Raw genomic sequence first — 19049 nt, forward strand, 5'->3', positions numbered from 1 at the left:
AAGATATATAGTTCTATAAGAATCAACCAATTCAAGTCATTTTCTGGAGACCAGCTCAGAGTCAGTGCGAGATTCCGAATTCGCTATTACTAACGTAGCAATGGTTTCTCGTAGATTGCACATCGATTTACTATCCATTGCATCTAGGTATGGAAACCCGAGTAAAAAATATCGCTCCTATCACGTACTATCACGACCGCGGCTATTGCGCGCGCGGCAGAGAGTGAGCAGAGTGGGAGTAGAGCTGCGTGGAAAATGGCCCACTTCACACCGCTGTCGTTTGCTTTGCGAACATTTCTACAATATTTCGTGAATATGCTGGGAGGCAAGAGCCTATGACGTGGCGTTGCCCTATCGAGCTGTGCGTTCATTCGCGCAGAAAACTAAACTCCCTTTGAAAAGGCAGATTTAACAGTTCGAATACAAAACGATTTCATGCGAACGGGGCTCTTCGTATTCGACCGGATATCGATGCGTTTACGATTCTCTTTTTCTATGCGTTATTTCTCACTTTCTCACTTTCTCTCATCGTCCAGTGCCGTCGTGCACTCGTGCCTCCAATTACTTACCAAGGGGGATTTCAACGCAAAGTGCGCGAACTCGGATTCCGATGTCCTAGTGAAATCTTTTGAAGTTTCAGCGCTATGCGCGTTCTCTCGGGCTTTTCTTACGTAACGGTGGACAAAATTTGGAAATACGAAAATTCCTCGGGATGTAAGTTGGACATTCCGTTTCAAAGAAACTCCGAACACTCGAATCCTCTCTTGTTGGTTAGACGAAATTCTAATCGAAGGCAACCGGTAAATAACTCTTACGTTACTTTCAGGATGGGAGAAACGAAGCATTAGCTGTTACACGGTGTTATTTTTATCATGGTATTTGTTTTCTGCTCGACCAGAATCTCTCGGAACATATCATGTCTACTTCCAACGTTGAAACCGTTCCTCTCGTCCGTGAGTACAGCAGCACTTCGTCACGCGTTTTCCACCGAATCATTACGATTTTTAAAGACCCCTTTAATTCCTACGTATTACAGTATTCCACGCAGGCCGCGTCCAGCGTAAAAAAATTACCCTCCTCGCAGAAACACCGCCGCTCGTCGGCCGCGAAAGATTTACAGGCTCCGGCGATTTCGCCGAACGTAACAGCGTCCCGTGATCACCGGAGTATCATTGCCTACAAAGACACAGAGCGTTCCACCAGAAGAGAGGCTCGCTTAACCGACGAGCCAGAATGGAGGTACATGCGAGTGGAGACTGGTAAACTGAGACAATATTGCCTCATGCTGTCCAAGATAAGATTGACGTGTAAGCAACTCTGGCATCTTTAATCCTATGCGTCCAGACCCGAAGAACTAAGAATCATGGTGAATTGCAGCTTTGGTAGTCGTAACGACCATGGCTGGATACTCGTTAGCCCCTGGGCCCTTTGACATTTCTACGTTTGTTGCATGCTCTGTCGGAACTGGGTTAGTTTCCGCAACAGCGAACGCCATCAATCAATTCTTTGAAGTTCCCTTCGACGCGCAGATGTCGAGAACGAAGAACAGGTTACTGGTCAGAGGTCATTTGACGTATGTACTTATCGACGGTATACTTTCGATCCTAGAAAGTTCAGTGTTTATGGTTACGGCTAAAGAGCATTTCCCCGGTTAGGCCAGCACACGCTGTAATTTTTGCAGCGGTATCTGGCGTCAGCGGCCTATCGTTGCTCTACGGCGAAGTTAATGGACTGACGGCTGCCTTGGGTGCGGCTAATCTAGTTCTTTACACTCTTATTTATACTCCCATGAAACGCGTTAGTATTCTGAACACCTGGGTCGGCTCTATCGGTACGTATATCTGCCGGTGAGCACACAGAAGTATTTACAGGCAGGATATCCTAGCCGCGATCGGCCGCAGCGGCTGGGGGCTGGCGGCGGTCCCACTAGTGCAATGGAGAAGTATGCATCTGTGTTTTCGTTGCGCTAGTGCAGGCCTGCCCTTTACGGTGCAAATACCTCCTCAAGTTCTGGGACCCGTGCAACAGTCGAACCCGGGACTGTTACGTTGCTAACCACAGCATGGACTGCTCGTGGTACGAGCCTACATGGACGCACGCTCACGCAGTTCTGCCGCAGCTCTCGCAATGGATAACATTGGCTGCGTTCAGCGGAACCAACCGCTACGTAGCCGCTCACTAGCTCAACGGTGATCGGTCCTGGTTCCGCTGAACGACACTTGGGAGGGTAGCGATATTTGTAGCAACTCAACACGTTCCGTAAAAGTAGCAGAGTTTATCTACGCTCGAAAAAACTAAACGTGTTTAGCGGTAGCGTTCAGCGAAAAATCAGTGAGCGGCTACGTAGCGGTTGGTTCCGCTGAACGCAGCCAATGGAACAGTCCTGCGCTCGGCTGTTGTCCGGGTCCCAGAACTTCAGGAGGTATTTGCACCGTAAATGGCAGGTCTGCGCTAGTGGAACCGCCGCCGGCCGATCGCGGCTAGGAAATTCCGCCTTAAGGAAAATAACGAATAGCGATCTTTATTCAGTTGGCGCTATACCGCCGTTAATGGGCTGGGCGGCTTGCACCGGTGACGTGATGTCTCCTGGTGCTTGGATAATGTCTGGCTTGCTGTACACGTGGCAGTTTCCTCACTTTAACGCTCTGTCGTGGAACTTGAGGCCGGATTACTCGCGCGCTGGATACAGGATGATGGCGGTCACGGATCCGAATCTATGTCGTAAAACAGCGTTACGTTACACTGCTGCATTAATGGGCCTTTGCTACTTGGCACCTGCCCTGGACGTGACGAACTGGTGGTTCGCTGTAACGTCGACACCGCTGAATGCGTACTTTCTCTACCTCGGTACGTTGTGAAAAGGAGAAAGCAGAATTGGTGGACGCCTGTTTCTAGACTGGGTCGATCGATTGATCCCGTCAGGATAGTCTAACGTCTACATTCCGTTTTCTAGCCTGGAAATTTCACGAACACTCGGATAGTGGAAGTTCGCGGAAGCTCTTTCGCTTCTCATTAATTCATCTGCCTGCGCTCATGATACTTATGCTCGTGAATAAGAAGTACTGGTTTAATGAGAAGAAACAGAAGAACACGCTGATCCGTGAAGAAGAACGCAGCGGCGTATACGCGATTCTACCGAAGTTAATCGCAACGACGTCCTCGACCGCGTAGCGTGTGTAGCTTCACGCTACGCGAGAATACAAGTCTGTAACACACTTATCGACAAAGTATTTTGTACAATAGAATGACGTGTAAATAATGTGACAGTTAGTTGTCGCGATTGTTATATTCGGAAACGATATAATTACAAGACAATTATTTACAATTAATTGAGTTTTTGTAGCGCTACTAAAAGTGTCGTGGAGTTTGATACACCATGCAGAAGGAGAAAGAGGAAGTTAAACAGCGGGGACGACATTTAGTAGAAATGCGGTGATTCTCTGTGTCAGACGCAGACTACACAGTACACAAGTACTATTATTGCATAGAAAGAAGGCCTCTGGCAGGCGGTGCAGTCTGCCGCTAGCTCCGTCTGAGACCTTCCCGAAACCTCTACTTCTAGATTTTTGGCGACACACACTGCATAGTAACAAGATGTGACCGCTTACACCAATAACGAAAATACACGTGTCCTGTCTTTAAGGAGTCAGTCTACTTTGATGGGTCGAAAAATTAGGCTATTTTTAAAGATTCTGTTCTCAGTAAATGCAACGTATAATGAAATAAATCTTTTGGGTATTTAGTACGCTACTCTTATATTATACAAAATAATTTAAAAATATTTTTTTTTAATTTGTTTTAATTGTTTTTTGCAGCATCAATATGGCACCTAAAAAAAGTGGTATGTTCGTGGCGCAGATGATTTTCCAGCACAGGCTTATCTGAAACAAAAAATTTGAAATGATTCTTAATCTTTGAGTGTCGCTATCGCGCGTAGCTGAATGAACACTTTTTGTTGAAAAGGAACAAACTGGCGACGATTTGGAAAGAAGGTTGACAAAACACATCCGAAGGGATGTTTTCACGGGCGTTTCCCGAGAAAAATCTTGGTTATTTTTCGACAAAAGTTATTAATTGAGCTACGGGCGATAGCGAGACTCATACAGATTAAGAATCTTTTTGAATTTTTGGTTTCAGATAAGCCTGAGCCGGGAAATCACCTGTGCCAAGAACATACTTTTTTTAGGTGCCATATTGACACCTTAAATAACATTTAAAACAAATTAAAAAAAAATCTTTATTTTTTTTATAATATAAGAGTAGCTTAACAAATATCAAAATTATTTCATTATATGTTGTATTAATTCCGAAAGAGATCATTAAAAATAGCTTCATTTTTCGGTCGATTAAAGTAGAATAACTCCTTAAGAGTGTGCCCAAGTAGGTGACAAAGAACAATCGTCACAACGGCGGATAGGCATCGCCTGCCAAAAGCCTTTCTATGCAGTAATAACAGTACGTACTGTGTGTTCGATACGACGATGACAACCACCTAAACAAAGTAGTCGTAATCGTATACACGTGTATGTACGGATGTTTATTGAAAATTTCTTTGATACTTAAAGAACATGGTACAATGTCATATCACGTAGTATCATCGACGGTTTGTCGCTTCGCGGCGAATTCTATCGCCATTTGTCTCCTTGTTTTAGTCAAATTTCTGTGCCCGACGCAATCTAGGTTTTCCGTGAAACATTTGTTTCTACAGCACTGCCGGCACAATTTGTGAATGCATTTGAGACCCTACGGACAAACGTGCGATAACCGAATTATAGATTTTCGCCCGACTGACGAGAACTGGAAAAGAAATAGTAGAAATGATATTTGCAAACCACTGGATTCGGACAGTCGTGGCACAAGTCGGACCCCCTTTTCACGGGAACGGCTGGCCTGTTGGGACGGCGCGCTATTCGTTGCAGTTTCTTCAACCGCTTCCGCGATATCTCGTTTCCTTCTTCGTCCAAGAATTTCCTCTTCAGAGTCTCATCAATCTGCGAAACAGAGACTGTGAAAAACAGCTTAGGAGTGCGAAGAAGTAACATAGGAAACTAACCGTTTCGAGTTTGCCCGTTTCCCGCTTTTGGGCCCGTTCGTCCGGTGGATTACGTACGTAGGGTTGACAGAGCCATGGTGGCAGCTTCAAGTTATAGTCTGGAAACGAAAACGAGAATATTGGTAAAATATAGCGGAATAATTAGCGAAGATAAAGGTGGAGAACGAAGCGGGGATATGAAAAGGGAAAAATGAAGGGATAAGAGAGGACGAAAGGTAGCGTTTGTCGATCCATCGAATCGGTGAACAGTAGGTATAACGGCGCGATGTATACAGACCGGTTATCTCTTCCTGCCACGACTGGCGTCCTTCGTGGTAAGGTAGATACCGATCCCGCAGCGCGCGTACGACGCTTTTGAAAGAGTCCATGGTAGAATTCCTGGCCAAATTCTCCCTCTCTTCTTTATTCTCTGCTAAACAAAGTCTACTCTCTAGTTAAAAGAACGCTGAACGCATAATGGAGATGGTAAGTTAGGATAGCGTTCACGGAGTCGCAGCGATTAGCAGAGAGGTTGGTTGGAGTACATACGTATGTTGGAATAACTTGAAGAGATGGCCACGGATGTAAGAAGCTGGCGCTGGATAACATTCCACCAAGTCTAAATACTCGAGCGCCGGCTCCCAGCTGGCCGGATAGCAGCCCTCGAATATGTATGGATTATAGAGATTCCCTTCCGCCGACATTACACCGTGCACTCCAGTCTCCTCTATACACCTCTCCAGATCCTGCAGGCACTGTACGTTGCCGTTCGCAAACACTGGGATCGCGACGGCCTGCCTAACGTGCGCGCGAATGTTGCAAGTGAACAGGAATCCTTTAGAGAAGAAAATTGAGGGAGAAGACTCGTACCTCACGGCTTTGATGTGGTCCCAGGATGCCACACCGGTGAGTGGACCTTTCTGCTCGCGAGTTCGTCCGTGGACAGTGAGCAGCCGGGCCCCGGCACCCTCGAGCATTCGAGCGTATTCCACTGTTTTATTAATCTCTGTGAACACTCGCAACTTACACGTCACGGGCACACGGAGTCCCTTGCTCAACGTGCTTACTATATTTTACAGGGGGAAAGAATATACGAATGAGAAGAAACATCCGCTAGCTCGGAGATGGGTAATTCATCTAGCGTACACACCGATTCGTCGCAGCAAATCCCAGTCGTCCTGGAGGAAGGCACCGTAACGGCCCCGTTTCGCGATGGCTTGGGGACAACCTATATTTATGTCCACCGCGTCGCAGTACGGCTCTGCCAAGAGTGCTGCTTCTAGTAACGTCTTTGGATCGTTGCCGCAAAACTGTGAGAGAAAATCGTTATTAAAACGTTATCGCATGATGGAGGAGCTAGGACACTGGAGACTGACAAGTTGCTAACGAGGATGTAGTATACAGCTTTTTACCTGAATGATCAACGGTCGATCTTCGGCGGTACTAGCGAGAGCCTCCTGGCGATACTTGGGGTCTCTACAAAAGACCGAGGAGTGAAGCATCGGCGTGTAACAAAGCTGGGCACCGTGGCGACGGCTGAGTAGCCTCCAGGCTAACTCGCTCGCGTCGACCATCGGCGCGACTACATATCGCGGAGAAGCCAACACACTCTCCCAGACGTTCGCCTTTCGTGAGTTGGTGGCGGTAGACTCGGTTTGGTCGAATGGTTTCGCTGAAAGCGACGCCATCTGCAGGGAAATTGGCGACGGTGAGTGCACAGGCACCAGGCGCGCGCGATCAACCTCGGAAAACGGTAACGCCCCCTTCGACAACCGAGCAGTGCTCGCTAATGTGTAATGTATTAAAAGCGCGCGCCGAAACTTACCGTAGAAGCCAGGTCTACTCGAGCAACGCTATTTCTGGTCTGACGGATAACAACGCTTGCGAATACAAGTTAGAGAATTCATTGGAAATCAAGTTACAGGCTGCGCCGAAGAGCCGGAGGAGAAAACGCGAAGAAAGGGCAGCTGATTGACGCGAGTAGACTCACATTCCCGGCGGAGGAGACGAAACGAACCGATCGCGCCTGGGGGGCGAGGAATGCGCGGGGCAGGTAGAGCGAAGAGAAATAGGGGACCTCGGTGATCGTGGCGATGCTGGCTTTGAGAGTTCCGACTCCAAGATAGGAGATAGCTGTACAGATTGCGTTAGGCGCGAGCTGTTTTTCAGCGTTGGTCTCTTTCGAAAGGACGAGGTACGTCGGGGACGGGCGTGGCTCGCGGATCTCTTGGTCGGCGACGATCCTATCATTCTCCGCGACTGATACGGGATCCGACCGCAGTGCCGGTCGATTGGTCTAGGTCCTATTAACGAGTGCAGCGGGGCAAGTTTGGCAGGCGGTCGCGAAGGTATGGAAACCGCGGTGCTTTCGCTCGCTCCCAGAGCCAAGGTGGAAATGGACTCAGTGGCGCCATCGGTGACGATAACCGAGTCTTGGACGTCCATCTTGATTTTCATCCGCGTGGAGTCGACGCTCGGAACAACTTTATTCCTCGGCGGGCGAGGTACGTTAGCGTTGGACGAGCGACGTCGACCGTTCCTCCGTAGATACGTTCGCAGAAACTTTCCTATCCTTTCCACGGTCTCGCAGGAATTGGTCGGCGCGTGCACCGAATCAAGCGAGTCGTTGCCACTCGACCGTTTCTTTGGCGCGTCCGTTCTGCTGGTGGAACGGCAGCGCCCGGCTATCGAGTTGGCCGCAGCGAAGCAGCAGGAAACTGGCGAAGGGGTCGAGGAGCCAAGTCCACTGTTTGAGTCCTGGCAGGCACTCGTAGACTGCTGGCGATCCGACGGTATATTCGACGAGTAGGAAGCTATCCAAGTCTCATTCTTGTTCCCGCAGGATTCAAGCTCGTACGAGAAGCAAAGCCGAAAGTTCTTCCTTTCGTTGTCCCGGCCGCAGAGCCTGGTTTCGGTGGCAGCTCGATTCGATCCCGTTTCTGCGCCGTTGACTCCCCCGTCGCTGGTGTCGTGACACCAGTCCACCCTGGTTTCCAGGGAGGAACAAGCTCGTCGGTCGGATGTGCTTCCGCGGATACCGTGCTGTACCATTGACTCGTGAAGAATGTTGATGCCGCGGCCGCTTGCCGCTGTCCTTGTATTCTTTGTACTGTCCGCGGCGATATTGTCAGTGGTATTGGCAGTGGTAGCGGTAGTGGTGGCGGTTGCCGCAGCGGCAGCAGCGGCTGCCGCAGCCGCGGCAGTGGCGGCGGCTACGGCCGCCACGACTGCGTTCCTTTCTCGCTTCAGGCGAACGTACTCGTAGGTGGTCAAGCCGAGGCAAGCGATGTAGCCGTGGAAGAAGCACAAGTGAATCAAGAGTATCGCAGCGACCGCTGAGAGGATCCCGATCGCGGAGATTAAGATGATGGAAGCAGTGTCGGGTATAGGGACGACAGAAAGAGCGGGGTGCGTGGCGGTCGCATTCTCCATGGTTGTACTCGTGTTCGCGTTACAATGGTCACCGAGCCGGTAGGGTAACACTGAGAGCAACAATTCCGTCGCGGAGAGGCCGGCGACGGACAAGCTGGCCACGATGGCGGAGATCAGGCAGACGAGGAAGGCCCAGTAGTTTCTACCTCCGATGCAGTTGTTGAGCCACTTGCAATGGTGGTCGAAATGGGCGACGCATTTGTTGCAGATGGAGCAGTGCTTGGTCCTCTTGCAGTCGGTGGTTATGTTGCAGAGGTGGCAACGACCGTTCTCGATGACACGCGCGTGCTTCGCCCGGTCGAATTCCGGCACCACCTTGTTCGCTGGCTGGCACCTGACTTGCGGGTCCGCTGGATCTAACAAAAGCACGATCAAGTGAGAACAGAGATGCGCGGCAAAGATAACAGCGATTAATATCGACAGTACTGAACGCAAACTCGCCGGCTGGAGGAACGGTGTCAACACCGCGAACGTATTTATCGCGAGAACCAAAATCACGATCCAGCCAATCACTTGCTGTGGGTGCAACGGTAAGTCGAGCCCGTGCACCCGCCTGAACTTTCTGCGTTCCGGTGTTACGAACGCGTTTTCAGCCGAACACCATCTCGATACGATGTCGCCAGTCGCTTCGTTTCGCATCACGAGCCCTCGCTTCAATTCGGCGATGACCGATGGATTATTCGTCTAATTCTATTAGTTCGCCGCTTGTCACCTCCTCCCTAACGACCGTTCCCTTCCAATCCACCTTTTTTCTGTTTTCATTACTCTTCCCCTTTTCGCTTCTCTCATCTCTCTGTCGCTTCCTTTAGTCTTGATTCGCACTTCTCCTGGCTCTCCGATATCCAAGTCGATTCTGCTTCCGCGGCAACTCTCCAATAATTAACGATAGCTGTACTGGACCACTCGTCCGGAACCACGTCGCAACCAGACGCAGTGCTTTTCGACAATGCCGTGTGTCCCTCTGGACAGAACGCGTCTGAACGCGCCTTAGGACTTGCCAGCCAACTCGACGACGAATCGATACTCGCATGGCAACGTAGTCGTGCCACGGTAAACCACCCCAAAAATACACGTCAGAGTTTCCATAAACGTTGTCGCCAGCATAATCACTCTCTTTCGAGTCTCCAACCTGCGCCTCGATAGCCCTTTTCTGACTGTCAACGACCACGTCGCGATACGTAGGTATACCTAATACACATGTGCACGCGCGCGATACTTTCCCCATTTCTTCCTTAGATGACGCGACCGTCCAAGTCGGGATTTTTCCATTCAGTTGCTGTTCACGTACAGTTAAAAGTATCAGACAGCCCAGACGCACTGGGAACATAGATTTCTGACGCAAAATGGTTAATGTCAGGGTAACGCGATTCGTAGATTTTTCAGGCAGCGATAACGGTAACAACAATAACGAGGATTTATGAAACAGTGTGCTCATTTCTACAGACTTCTTTTCTTTCAAGTTCAATGATAATTATCTTCAGTAAAATTCTTCTTTTATTCTGATTATTATTGTTATTAGTTAAATACAATATTCACATCTTGCCAATGGTTTGAGTAACATTCAAGGGTTTAACTCGCCTAGTTGCTATGTTGCAACTTCATTTTCTTTGAATGAAAGTGCACTGGTGAAATAGTCATGGAGGAAGTCATTCACAAACACCACGATAGTACAGCTAGGTAAAATTAGAAGCGGGCTTGATGTTATTATTAGACACACACGTGGATGCAAGATTGGCAAACGGGTTGTACAATGTTTATTTTATATGACAACAGTTTTCTCTTTTTCTTTCCACGTAATATCAATCCTCAATTTACCTGGAAGATTCCTAAATAATTATTTAATGATCCAAAGAAAATGAAAACTATGATGAGAATTACATTTTTGCATTTATGCTTGATTACTATAACTTTTCTGCCACTTCTAGGATAAATAGTTACTTGTTTCTGATTTCTTAGAACAAACAGAATCATGCTGTGAAAAAAATTTATCTTTTCTCATGGCCTGTAGAATTTTCTAACATTTTCTATCGTCGTCTTCTTTTTCGAATCTGATTTAGGAGGTTGTATTATTCTCTTTACATATAAACACTGGAGGACTAATTTTTTTAGATGAAATTTGAGATTTTAAAATTTAGGGTCACAGAGTTCTTTGAACACAAATTTGAAAATTTGAGTAAGTATGTCAAGCTCTAGCCAATAGCAAGCCACGGTACCAGTGAATCATAGTGGAAAAAGCTACATAGAGATATATTAGATAAGTCGTTAATAAATAAAATGAAAAGTAGCGGGGCAAGATGAGAGCCACGGGGGACACTGATTAGAACGCAATTTTGTGGGTTTATAGAGTGACTCGAGACAAGAACAATGGTATGTTTTATTCGTGCCCTTTCGCCCTTTAAGGGTGTGGAAACTAATCTCAAGGTGAAATAGGCACTCCCACTTTTTCGCGTATAATTTCTAAAGTACATAAGACAGAAAAAAGTGTTTCAAACAAAAGTTTAATGGTACAATAAGTGCTGCAAACATGCGTAAACAAAATTAAGAAAAGAATTTTAAAAAAATAAATACCTGACGAAAAAACATTTTTTTTTAATTTTGGTGACGTAAGTTTGCAGCACGTAGTGCACCATTAAACTTTCGTTTGAAACATTTTTTCTGTCTCTTGTACGTTAGGAGTTATTCGCAAAAAAAGTGGGAGTGCCTATTGGATTTTGAGGTTAGTTTTCATACCCGTAAAGGGCGATTGGGCACCACAAAGTTGCGTTCCAATGGTTCGCGGTGTTTCCTTATGAGTGGTAGGTAGTGAATGTAGAATAGAAATCTGGACGATTTGTGTCCGATCAAGCAAATAACTCTCGATCCAAAACAGCATACTGCCACGAAAACCAAGGGAGCATATGTTAGATTACAAAATTCAACCCCTGTATAATGTATACATGATGTGCGAAGAATTTACTTTTTCATGTGATTGTTACTGTGCCAACTATTTCCTAATATACGTTACCTTCTGTGCCATGTGATCAGACACGCCGCCTAATAATCCTCGAATGTTTCATTACTTTTAAAAGAATGCCCAGTGTACCGTTGATCCGTTGGAATTTCAAAAAACACTATTCACTCCAAACGAAATATGTATGTCGACTAACCTCACAGTTCCGCACGTTTGCTTTATTCAAATTTCGTACTCTAATGCATAAGTACACTTTTGGCACAATCGCCAGAAACTATGTTTCTCTTTATGCGGTAACTAGAAACGCGCTTGTACGAATTTAAGGATCGTTAAAGACTTCCGTAAGGTGGAGCGAATTCACACACACAGTCATGACCATCGCCACAGCCGACTCTAGTACTTGCTACAAGTACTAAGTAAGCCAACTTACCGTATCAGCCGCCCAGCCTCTCACTACCCACCGGCCCCCCGGCAGCACAGTCTCCCTCTACCAGCCTTTCGGTTTCCCGTCTATCTTTCAAATGTTTATATTGATGTAGTATCAGTGATAGGTCGGTATTTTTCACCGCGTCGCAAATGTATGTACGTATAATATGTTGTTTTTAAGCCCATTTCATACGTGTTATTTGTCGCAAATGTAGTAAATAGAAATATTCATTATTTCAAGGTTTCAACAATTAAAGTGTTGGAAAAATATAGTTCTTTCTGACTCGCTTGTTGGCGAATACTGTAGAGTACTGTAAAATACGTCGATTAGGGGCGGTATTCTCAGTCGCTACTTATTCCTAAGCAAATGCTTAAGTATGCAGCATCCTCTACTAACCTAGTAGCTAGTAAAGGATGCCGAATGTTTAAGCATTTGCTTAAGAATAAATAGCGACTGAGAATACCGCCCTAGGTACGTCGAAAACTATGGGTCTGTTCCAATTCACGCATTATGTGCATAGACCGCAGCGCAGTCTCTGCGCGCATTAATAGCGCCACAGAGGGAATTGCAAACTAGGCCTCTATTCGACTCTAGGCCGACCCGTTATCGTCACTACTCGGTTGACCCCATGAATCGCGCCATGGCGGTTGCCAATCGGCATTTTAATGGTATTGACCTGTTCTGTGGGTCTTTAAATTTGTTCCGTGCACTGGTTTATAGGCAGTCCGGTCACTTACGGGGTCAAGATTTAGATTTAGTATAAGTTAATATAATTGTGATGTCTGTGTAAGTTCGAAACGTTTGTACATTTCTGTAAGCTATGGGATTTTCCTGTTTATAATAATAATAATAATAATAATAACAATAGTAGTAGTAATAGTAGTAATAATAATAATAACACCAACAGTAGTAATAATAATAATAATAATAATAATAATTATTATTATACGAACACGTTGGAAAAACTTAGCAGTAAAAGCCTTTACTCATCACAGGAGGATGTATATTACCTCCAAGAGGTCCTCGAATTGGGCCCCACGGTTGAACCATTAATGGTCCCGGTTGAAAATTCTGAGCAAAGAAATGAATGAGTTGTATATTATCGCTAAATTATCGCATTTTTATGTAAATAAAGTACCTACTCCATAATAAATAGGAACAGAAATTTGTCCAATATATTGCTCTCCGAGAACCCGTTGTTCTCTAGGCCTATCTCTTTTTCTGGATCTATCTGTTTGCCTCCTGTTTCGAGAATGATCTCTGCGCCGCTCTCTATGGTACCGGTAAGATCTCTCACCATCTTTCCGCTCTCTACTATGATCTTTCTCCCTAAATAAATAATGTAATAGTCTGGTGAAACAATTGGAATAAATGTAATGAACGCAGATACATGAAAGTGTAATAATAGCTTTTACCTATCACTTCTGCAACTTCTATTATCTTCATGCTTAGAATCGTCATACCTGAAACAGGGTAAACAAATTAGTAAAAAATTTAATTTCCTAAACAGTTTCAATTTCTACATTAAGGGGGGCGGGGGGTAGGTTACCCTTGATAGGCCTAAAAAAGGCCATTTTTCAAACGCAAATTGTAAAGTGATAAATAACAGTAGAGAGAACGTTTTTTCTAGTTTTAATCGTTATTCTATAATCTTTAATCTCAAAAAAGAAAAGTCTAAATATCTCTATGCACATAAAAGTTCTGAGTAAAAACGTAAAGGCGTGTACCCGATACCCCCTTAACACATTTAAAACAGCAAGTTCTTTGTACATGATTTACACTTATGTTTAACTTACGTTTATATTGCAATACTCTGTGTAAAATCTAGGCACGAACCTGGGGTGACGGGACCACGTGCGCCTCGGACTGTGATTTCGGGTTCTTGTAGGACTCAAGGACGCCGAATGCCTTTTCAACGTTTTCATCTTGTTTTCTACAAATTAAAGTGTCCATATTTGCGAAACAGAAGTTGTAATAAATCGTAGTAATTTGAAATAATAAACATACCTGAATTTTCCAAATTCACAGTTAGGACAATACGATGTTCCTCAACTTCTTCTGTTTCGCCTATTGCTCTCTTTATTTCTTCTCTATCAAATATCGGCTTGGATCCCTCTCCTACAGTTAAGTTTAGTAAATTTAACAATAGAAAAGCAATCTTATGTAAAAATCGGAAAAGCATTTAACTAATACTACATAGCAGCTGTGACAGATCTTGAAGATATTAACGTCGCTACTCAGATAAACAGACTCGCTCTGAACAGTTGTGAGCCAAGTCATTTCGTATTGTTAATTTCAAATTGGTTAAATAAATTGTTGTTAATTTATGAGTTTATATACTAAAAGTATGTATAAATTTACTTTTCTTGCTTAAAAATAAAGAGTATTTTACATAATTAAAAATGGCTAACAACTTTCTTGAGTGCCAGATGTATTAAGAGAAATTTATTCTTTATAATTTTAATTATTTCAATAAAACTCTGACTCTAAATATTCTCTAAATAATTTTTATTTTATGATGCAATATTTTCTTTTCTTTTTCACATAGCGTATAGAAATTGCATTAAATAATTTTTCAAAAGAATGTAGCTTAATTCTTGGAATGTTACTCATAGTCTATTACGAATTCATTACAAAAAATATAAACATATCGATACGCTTTTCAATATAATTCAAATAAAGTAGTTTAATTTGTGTGTAGAGGACTCATGATTCCACAATAAAATTCCGCGCATTCAAACTTCAAGTAAGAATGGAAAATTTCGAAACTTGAATTTTGAATGCGCGCAATTTTGTTAAATTTTTTACTTATGTGGCTAATTCTGGCACCTGCGATAGCGGGACTCATAATGATTAAGAAACAGCTTGGTTTTTTTGTTTCAGATGAGTCTGTGAGCTTAAATCACTTCCGCTAGGGAGGTAGTTATTTCAAAGGCGCAATTTTGAACTCCAGATAACATTGAAAAAACATAATTAAAAGTGTATTTAAAAAATTGTTCCGTATACATTACAAGTAGATTAATAAATGAAAAAAAATTGACATTGTTATTCATTGTATTCACTGAGAAAAAACCTGAATGTTGCCCAATTTTGCGGTGTGATTACCAGAATGACCCCTTAAATAATCTTCCACTTCATTGAATCGCAATATCAAGCTTTCGTGATACTTTTCAAACCAACTAAATTAAGTCTACGAATACTCATACTTTAAAAAGAAAATACCTATTTTCCAATTGTAGTTATTTATTTAATGCATTAAAATAAGAGATGAATAAGAATAAGAATGCAAAAATTTTGAAAAATTCTAAGGTTCAATTTCTGATTTCGTTTCTTCCAGTGTTGGAGCCAATTTTTTAATGTTTCATCAGTTGTTTAATGTGTCTTCAATTGTAGAATGTTAAGATTTAAAACATCTTTCAAGACGTGAAAATCTTCCAGTTGGTCTGCTCTTATTACATAAAGCATTTAAAAAATCCACTTATTTGGACATGCACACATTCCCAAAACCAGGTCACAAGGAGAATGCACAAACATGTTTGAACTACGTTTTTGGGGGAAAAATGAATTTGTACTAAAATATATTATATTCATTATAGCAGTTAAAATAGCTGAAGCATAATTCTTTGTGCAAGCTCGTAAGAAGAAAAAATACTATACATAAAGCAACAAGCAGGGGATACGTTAAGCATAGCAATCTTAAAATAATCAAAGTAAAAAAAATTGTGCTTACATATTGCACATTATGCGATCAATACAGTGATCCAACGTTGTAATCCAAATTTACTCTATCCTGGGCGAATCAAAAACACGTTATTAATTTGATGAATAAAGTTGAGAAAATTCTTGAACATTACAGGGGACGCAGTATGACTGTAAAGTCCAGAATCTTCATGACTGCAGAAATCAGTGACAGGGATTCCATTCTTCAAATGTAGCACTTGATAAAGTGAAAACATGGAAATATTTATCTAGACGTCGATGATATATTTAAACAGAAACTAAATGGATGATTCTAAAAAGTGGAGAGTAATATCTCAAAGAGAAGAGACATTTTTACATTAGAAAGCGTACAATGTTTTCAACCTTCAAATTTGTTGATTGTGATTTCTAGAAAACCCCAGAATCATCTTCCGCGTGGAGCTTATTTAGTTTGTGGTACTCGTTCGCTGAATGACTGAAAATTCTCAAGAAGGTAAAAAAGCAACACGTTACCCGCTCTTCTTTTAAGCACCACATCTTCCTTGTTGGGTATATCCCGCTTGAGTTCATTGGCAGCTACTCTTCCAGGAATGTTTCTACGAATATCTACTTTGATTTTGCGAAGTTCTGTTGAACTAATTTTTGTGCCTTCAGATCCTTTAAATAAGGGTGTTCTACCACTCCATGTTTCAAACCTAAGGTGCAGAATAATATTATTTGTATATATGATATAATAGATTTATATTTGAGACTTACTACCATTTAACATTAGTATTACTTCTTGAAGCACATTGTTTTATAGTATACAACTGCATTGAAAAATGATATCAACTAAATTCGATATTTTTTACAAGTATAAGTTAACTTTTCTGGATATTGCCAAACACATATTTAATTTAAATATATCCGTCCGTAGATAAAACAGGAAATTCCACGACCCAACAATGAAATGTTAAAATTATTCTTTTTGGCTATGAAATCCCCCAGAATGGGACACTGCGTCTACTTCAACAGTTAATAATTAAAGACAGTTTATACTTACTCTTTAGAAAGTACAGTATCTTCAGTTCTATGATGCGCGGAAGTTCTTCTATATCGACTAGGTGGAGATTCACTTCTACTCCTACGAGGTCTGTTGCATCTTCCTTCGGGAAATGCTAAGCTCATATTACGAGCGCGTCGCATCTCATACTCCATAATCATTTTTCTTTTCATTCTATTATGACTGTCCATTTTTTCTTGTTCGATCATCCATTCGCGCCTACGCCGTCGCCTCTCTTCTTCCGTTCTTGCACGTAGAACCGCGTCACTATCTTCATTACGCGAGGGCTTAGGTTTTTCATCATCATGCGAATTCCTCGATGTATGCCGTTTCATTCCTACAACGTAGCAGAGATATATAGATTGTATCACGTATGAAAGAATTTCTTACTTGGTTAGCCAAACGCAAAATTTGAATAGGTTTGTATTTTATACTGAATTGATGTAAAAGAAATTACCTCGTTATCACGCAGAAAAATAAAAGCATAAGAATTAAACGTATGAGTATTGTTTGTAAACTTTAAGAAGGGAACGCCTCGCACACGCGCTCACTTCCCCAAATGCAACAAAGTGCAGCCAATTGCAGCCAGGGTCCCCGGCAACTTCTTGCAGAGCCGGATGTTTCACGGAGGGGGAACACTTACAGGAATGGTGGTAATGTTGCGCGAGACGCCACGGCGGGAGAAAAACCGACGCCACGGCCAATCAGCGTCGACAATATATTGCCCGGCGACGCTGGTTGGCCGTGGTTGGCTTCGCGTTGGCGCCACTTGGCTGGCTTGGCGCTGGCGTCGGTTCACGCACACATTACCACCACTCCTGTAGGTGCTTCCCCTCCACCAGGGATTTATTCGTTGAGAATTTAATCGTCAAATATAGCAATACATTCTTATTCGTCGAGCGTTTGACGTTCAGCGTCGAAAGAAGATGTTCATCTATATTTGTATCTCTAACCGGTGATTTATCCGACGTCAAATAATTTTCTAGCGCGTGTTCGAGATGGCGAGGATCGGGCCGACCGGAGACTCTGTGACTGGCGTGTAAGTTACAAAGCAGTATGTATCAATGGTTCAACGACGAAAATTTAAATCTTCATAATTTTCATCATATCTTGTTGAAAATAGTACCAATAAGGCAAAACATGACATACAGTGACACGCATTAATATATCAGCACACCATGGTGTGTGAGAGATTCAATAAGTCGAGAAAAAAGGATACAATTTTTTTATATCGCGCTTCATTTTCGAGAAAATTGACTTCGAAATTCTTGACGATGCGTCCAATCGCGTATAGGGAAACCTATCCTAATGAAACTCACGGGCGATTTGAGCGCAAGTGGAATGCGCCTATTGTAATGCGACGGGCCAGGCCTCAACTTCCCGGTTCTCGGCGACTCGGACGCACGTCACAAAATTATTCGACGTTAAAAAAAGTTAAAGATAAAGTTAAAGTTGGAAACTTTCTTCGACGCTGAAGTGGAAACGCTCGACGAATAAAAGAATTAACTTTATTCATCGAATAAAAAAATTATTCGTCGTGCGTAAATAAAGTTAATCCGGGTAATCTTTATAAAACACATGGCGAATAATTTTTTTAACTTTTATTCATTATTCGAAATATTTATTCAAATAAAAATTTTGCCTCACATAACGTTTGGCACCTGTGCCATTTTCCTTAAATCCGTCACTGATTACGACTTCAATATTTATCAACATATGGCTTACAACATGCGATGCCCTACTGAAGAACGTATAGAAATACATTATAAAGGAACAGGTCTCGGAGGACAAGAGACACGACCCAAAATATTTCGTTTACATGATCGGACGACCGGTACTGCGTCGCGAGATATATTTAGTATCATCCAATCATGAAAATTTCAATTTCTATGATTTTCGTTCCATCTTTTTGGAAATTGTACCAATAAGGAGCTAAAATACGGCATGTGGGAGTAGTTTTAACAATATCTTAATTCGTGCATCTTACCCCGATCATTATTCAAGATAATATATATTCAAATTAACACTGAAATTAACACTAACATGTACACTGAAATTAAAAATAAAACTGTAAACTATATATGACGATGGAAAAGAAAATATATGTACGTCTTCGATGCACAATGTGGTCTTTCCGATCGCTTAAGAACTTCGAACTAGCGTTCACGTCAGCGGTTCCGAAGTAACTGCCGTGTTATCTTCTTAGCTCACCGTCGTCTTCGTATACGTACATATCCCAAGAGGTACCCTCGGTACCCCCACTCCCTAACCAGTTCCACAAAGGAGGCACAGTCCCTATAGTCCGGGAGCTAGCGACACGTTTTGATGTCTCATTTGTTTAAAATTGGTGCATCTTTTTTCTTCTATAGTTTTGTGCTAATGTGCACAAAACGATCTTCTGCCATCGCGGCAGAGTGGAACAACGCTTAACAGTAGCGTGCCAATTATGTAAGAAAATATTCTGCAA

At 43.0% G+C, this 19049-nt stretch overlaps 3 protein-coding genes across 7 annotated transcripts; 1 reads left to right on the forward strand and 2 right to left on the reverse strand.

Moving 5' to 3' along the window:
• The first annotated feature begins 355 nt into the window (after positions 1-355).
• On the forward strand, positions 356-3325 carry Cox10 (Cytochrome c oxidase assembly factor 10). The gene is made up of 7 exons (XM_076822445.1): positions 356-714; positions 827-953; positions 1037-1307; positions 1378-1573; positions 1656-1831; positions 2530-2847; positions 2954-3325. The coding sequence occupies exons 2-7, from the start codon at positions 873-875 to the stop codon at positions 3169-3171; spliced, it is 1260 nt and encodes a 419-aa protein (XP_076678560.1). The 5' UTR covers positions 356-714; positions 827-872; the 3' UTR covers positions 3172-3325.
• A 1191-nt stretch (positions 3326-4516) lies between these two features.
• Dus1 (Dihydrouridine synthase 1) lies at positions 4517-11794 on the reverse strand. 2 transcript variants are annotated; one of them, XM_076822352.1, is made up of 9 exons: positions 11469-11794; positions 6445-6720; positions 6183-6342; positions 5903-6098; positions 5582-5830; positions 5331-5476; positions 5054-5151; positions 4833-4991; positions 4517-4743 (listed from the first exon to the last, which is right to left on the reverse strand). In XM_076822352.1, the coding sequence occupies exons 1-9, from the start codon at positions 11478-11480 to the stop codon at positions 4585-4587; spliced, it is 1455 nt and encodes a 484-aa protein (XP_076678467.1). In that variant the 5' UTR covers positions 11481-11794; the 3' UTR covers positions 4517-4584. The 2 variants fall into 2 exon arrangements, with proteins under 2 accessions (XP_076678467.1, XP_076678476.1); XM_076822361.1 differs by lacking the exon at positions 11469-11794 and adding an exon at positions 8143-11070 and having other exon boundaries at positions 6445-6818.
• Positions 11795-12736: 942 nt separating this feature from the next.
• On the reverse strand, positions 12737-18772 carry LOC143374380 (uncharacterized). Of its 4 annotated transcripts, none has more exons than XM_076822519.1 (8): positions 18692-18772; positions 16583-16919; positions 16054-16235; positions 13849-13959; positions 13678-13774; positions 13257-13304; positions 12984-13191; positions 12737-12912 (listed from the first exon to the last, which is right to left on the reverse strand). In XM_076822519.1, the coding sequence occupies exons 2-8, from the start codon at positions 16915-16917 to the stop codon at positions 12808-12810; spliced, it is 1086 nt and encodes a 361-aa protein (XP_076678634.1). In that variant the 5' UTR covers positions 16918-16919; positions 18692-18772; the 3' UTR covers positions 12737-12807. The 4 variants fall into 4 exon arrangements, with proteins under 4 accessions (XP_076678634.1, XP_076678652.1, XP_076678624.1 ...); XM_076822509.1 differs by lacking the exon at positions 18692-18772 and adding an exon at positions 17040-17131 and having other exon boundaries at positions 12738-12912; XM_076822529.1 differs by lacking the exon at positions 18692-18772 and having other exon boundaries at positions 12771-12912; positions 12984-13170; positions 16583-16917.
• Positions 18773-19049: the final 277 nt, after the last annotated feature.

This window comes from Andrena cerasifolii, chromosome 1 (assembly GCF_050908995.1).
Source record: "Andrena cerasifolii isolate SP2316 chromosome 1, iyAndCera1_principal, whole genome shotgun sequence".
NCBI lineage: Eukaryota > Metazoa > Arthropoda > Insecta > Hymenoptera > Andrenidae > Andrena > Andrena cerasifolii.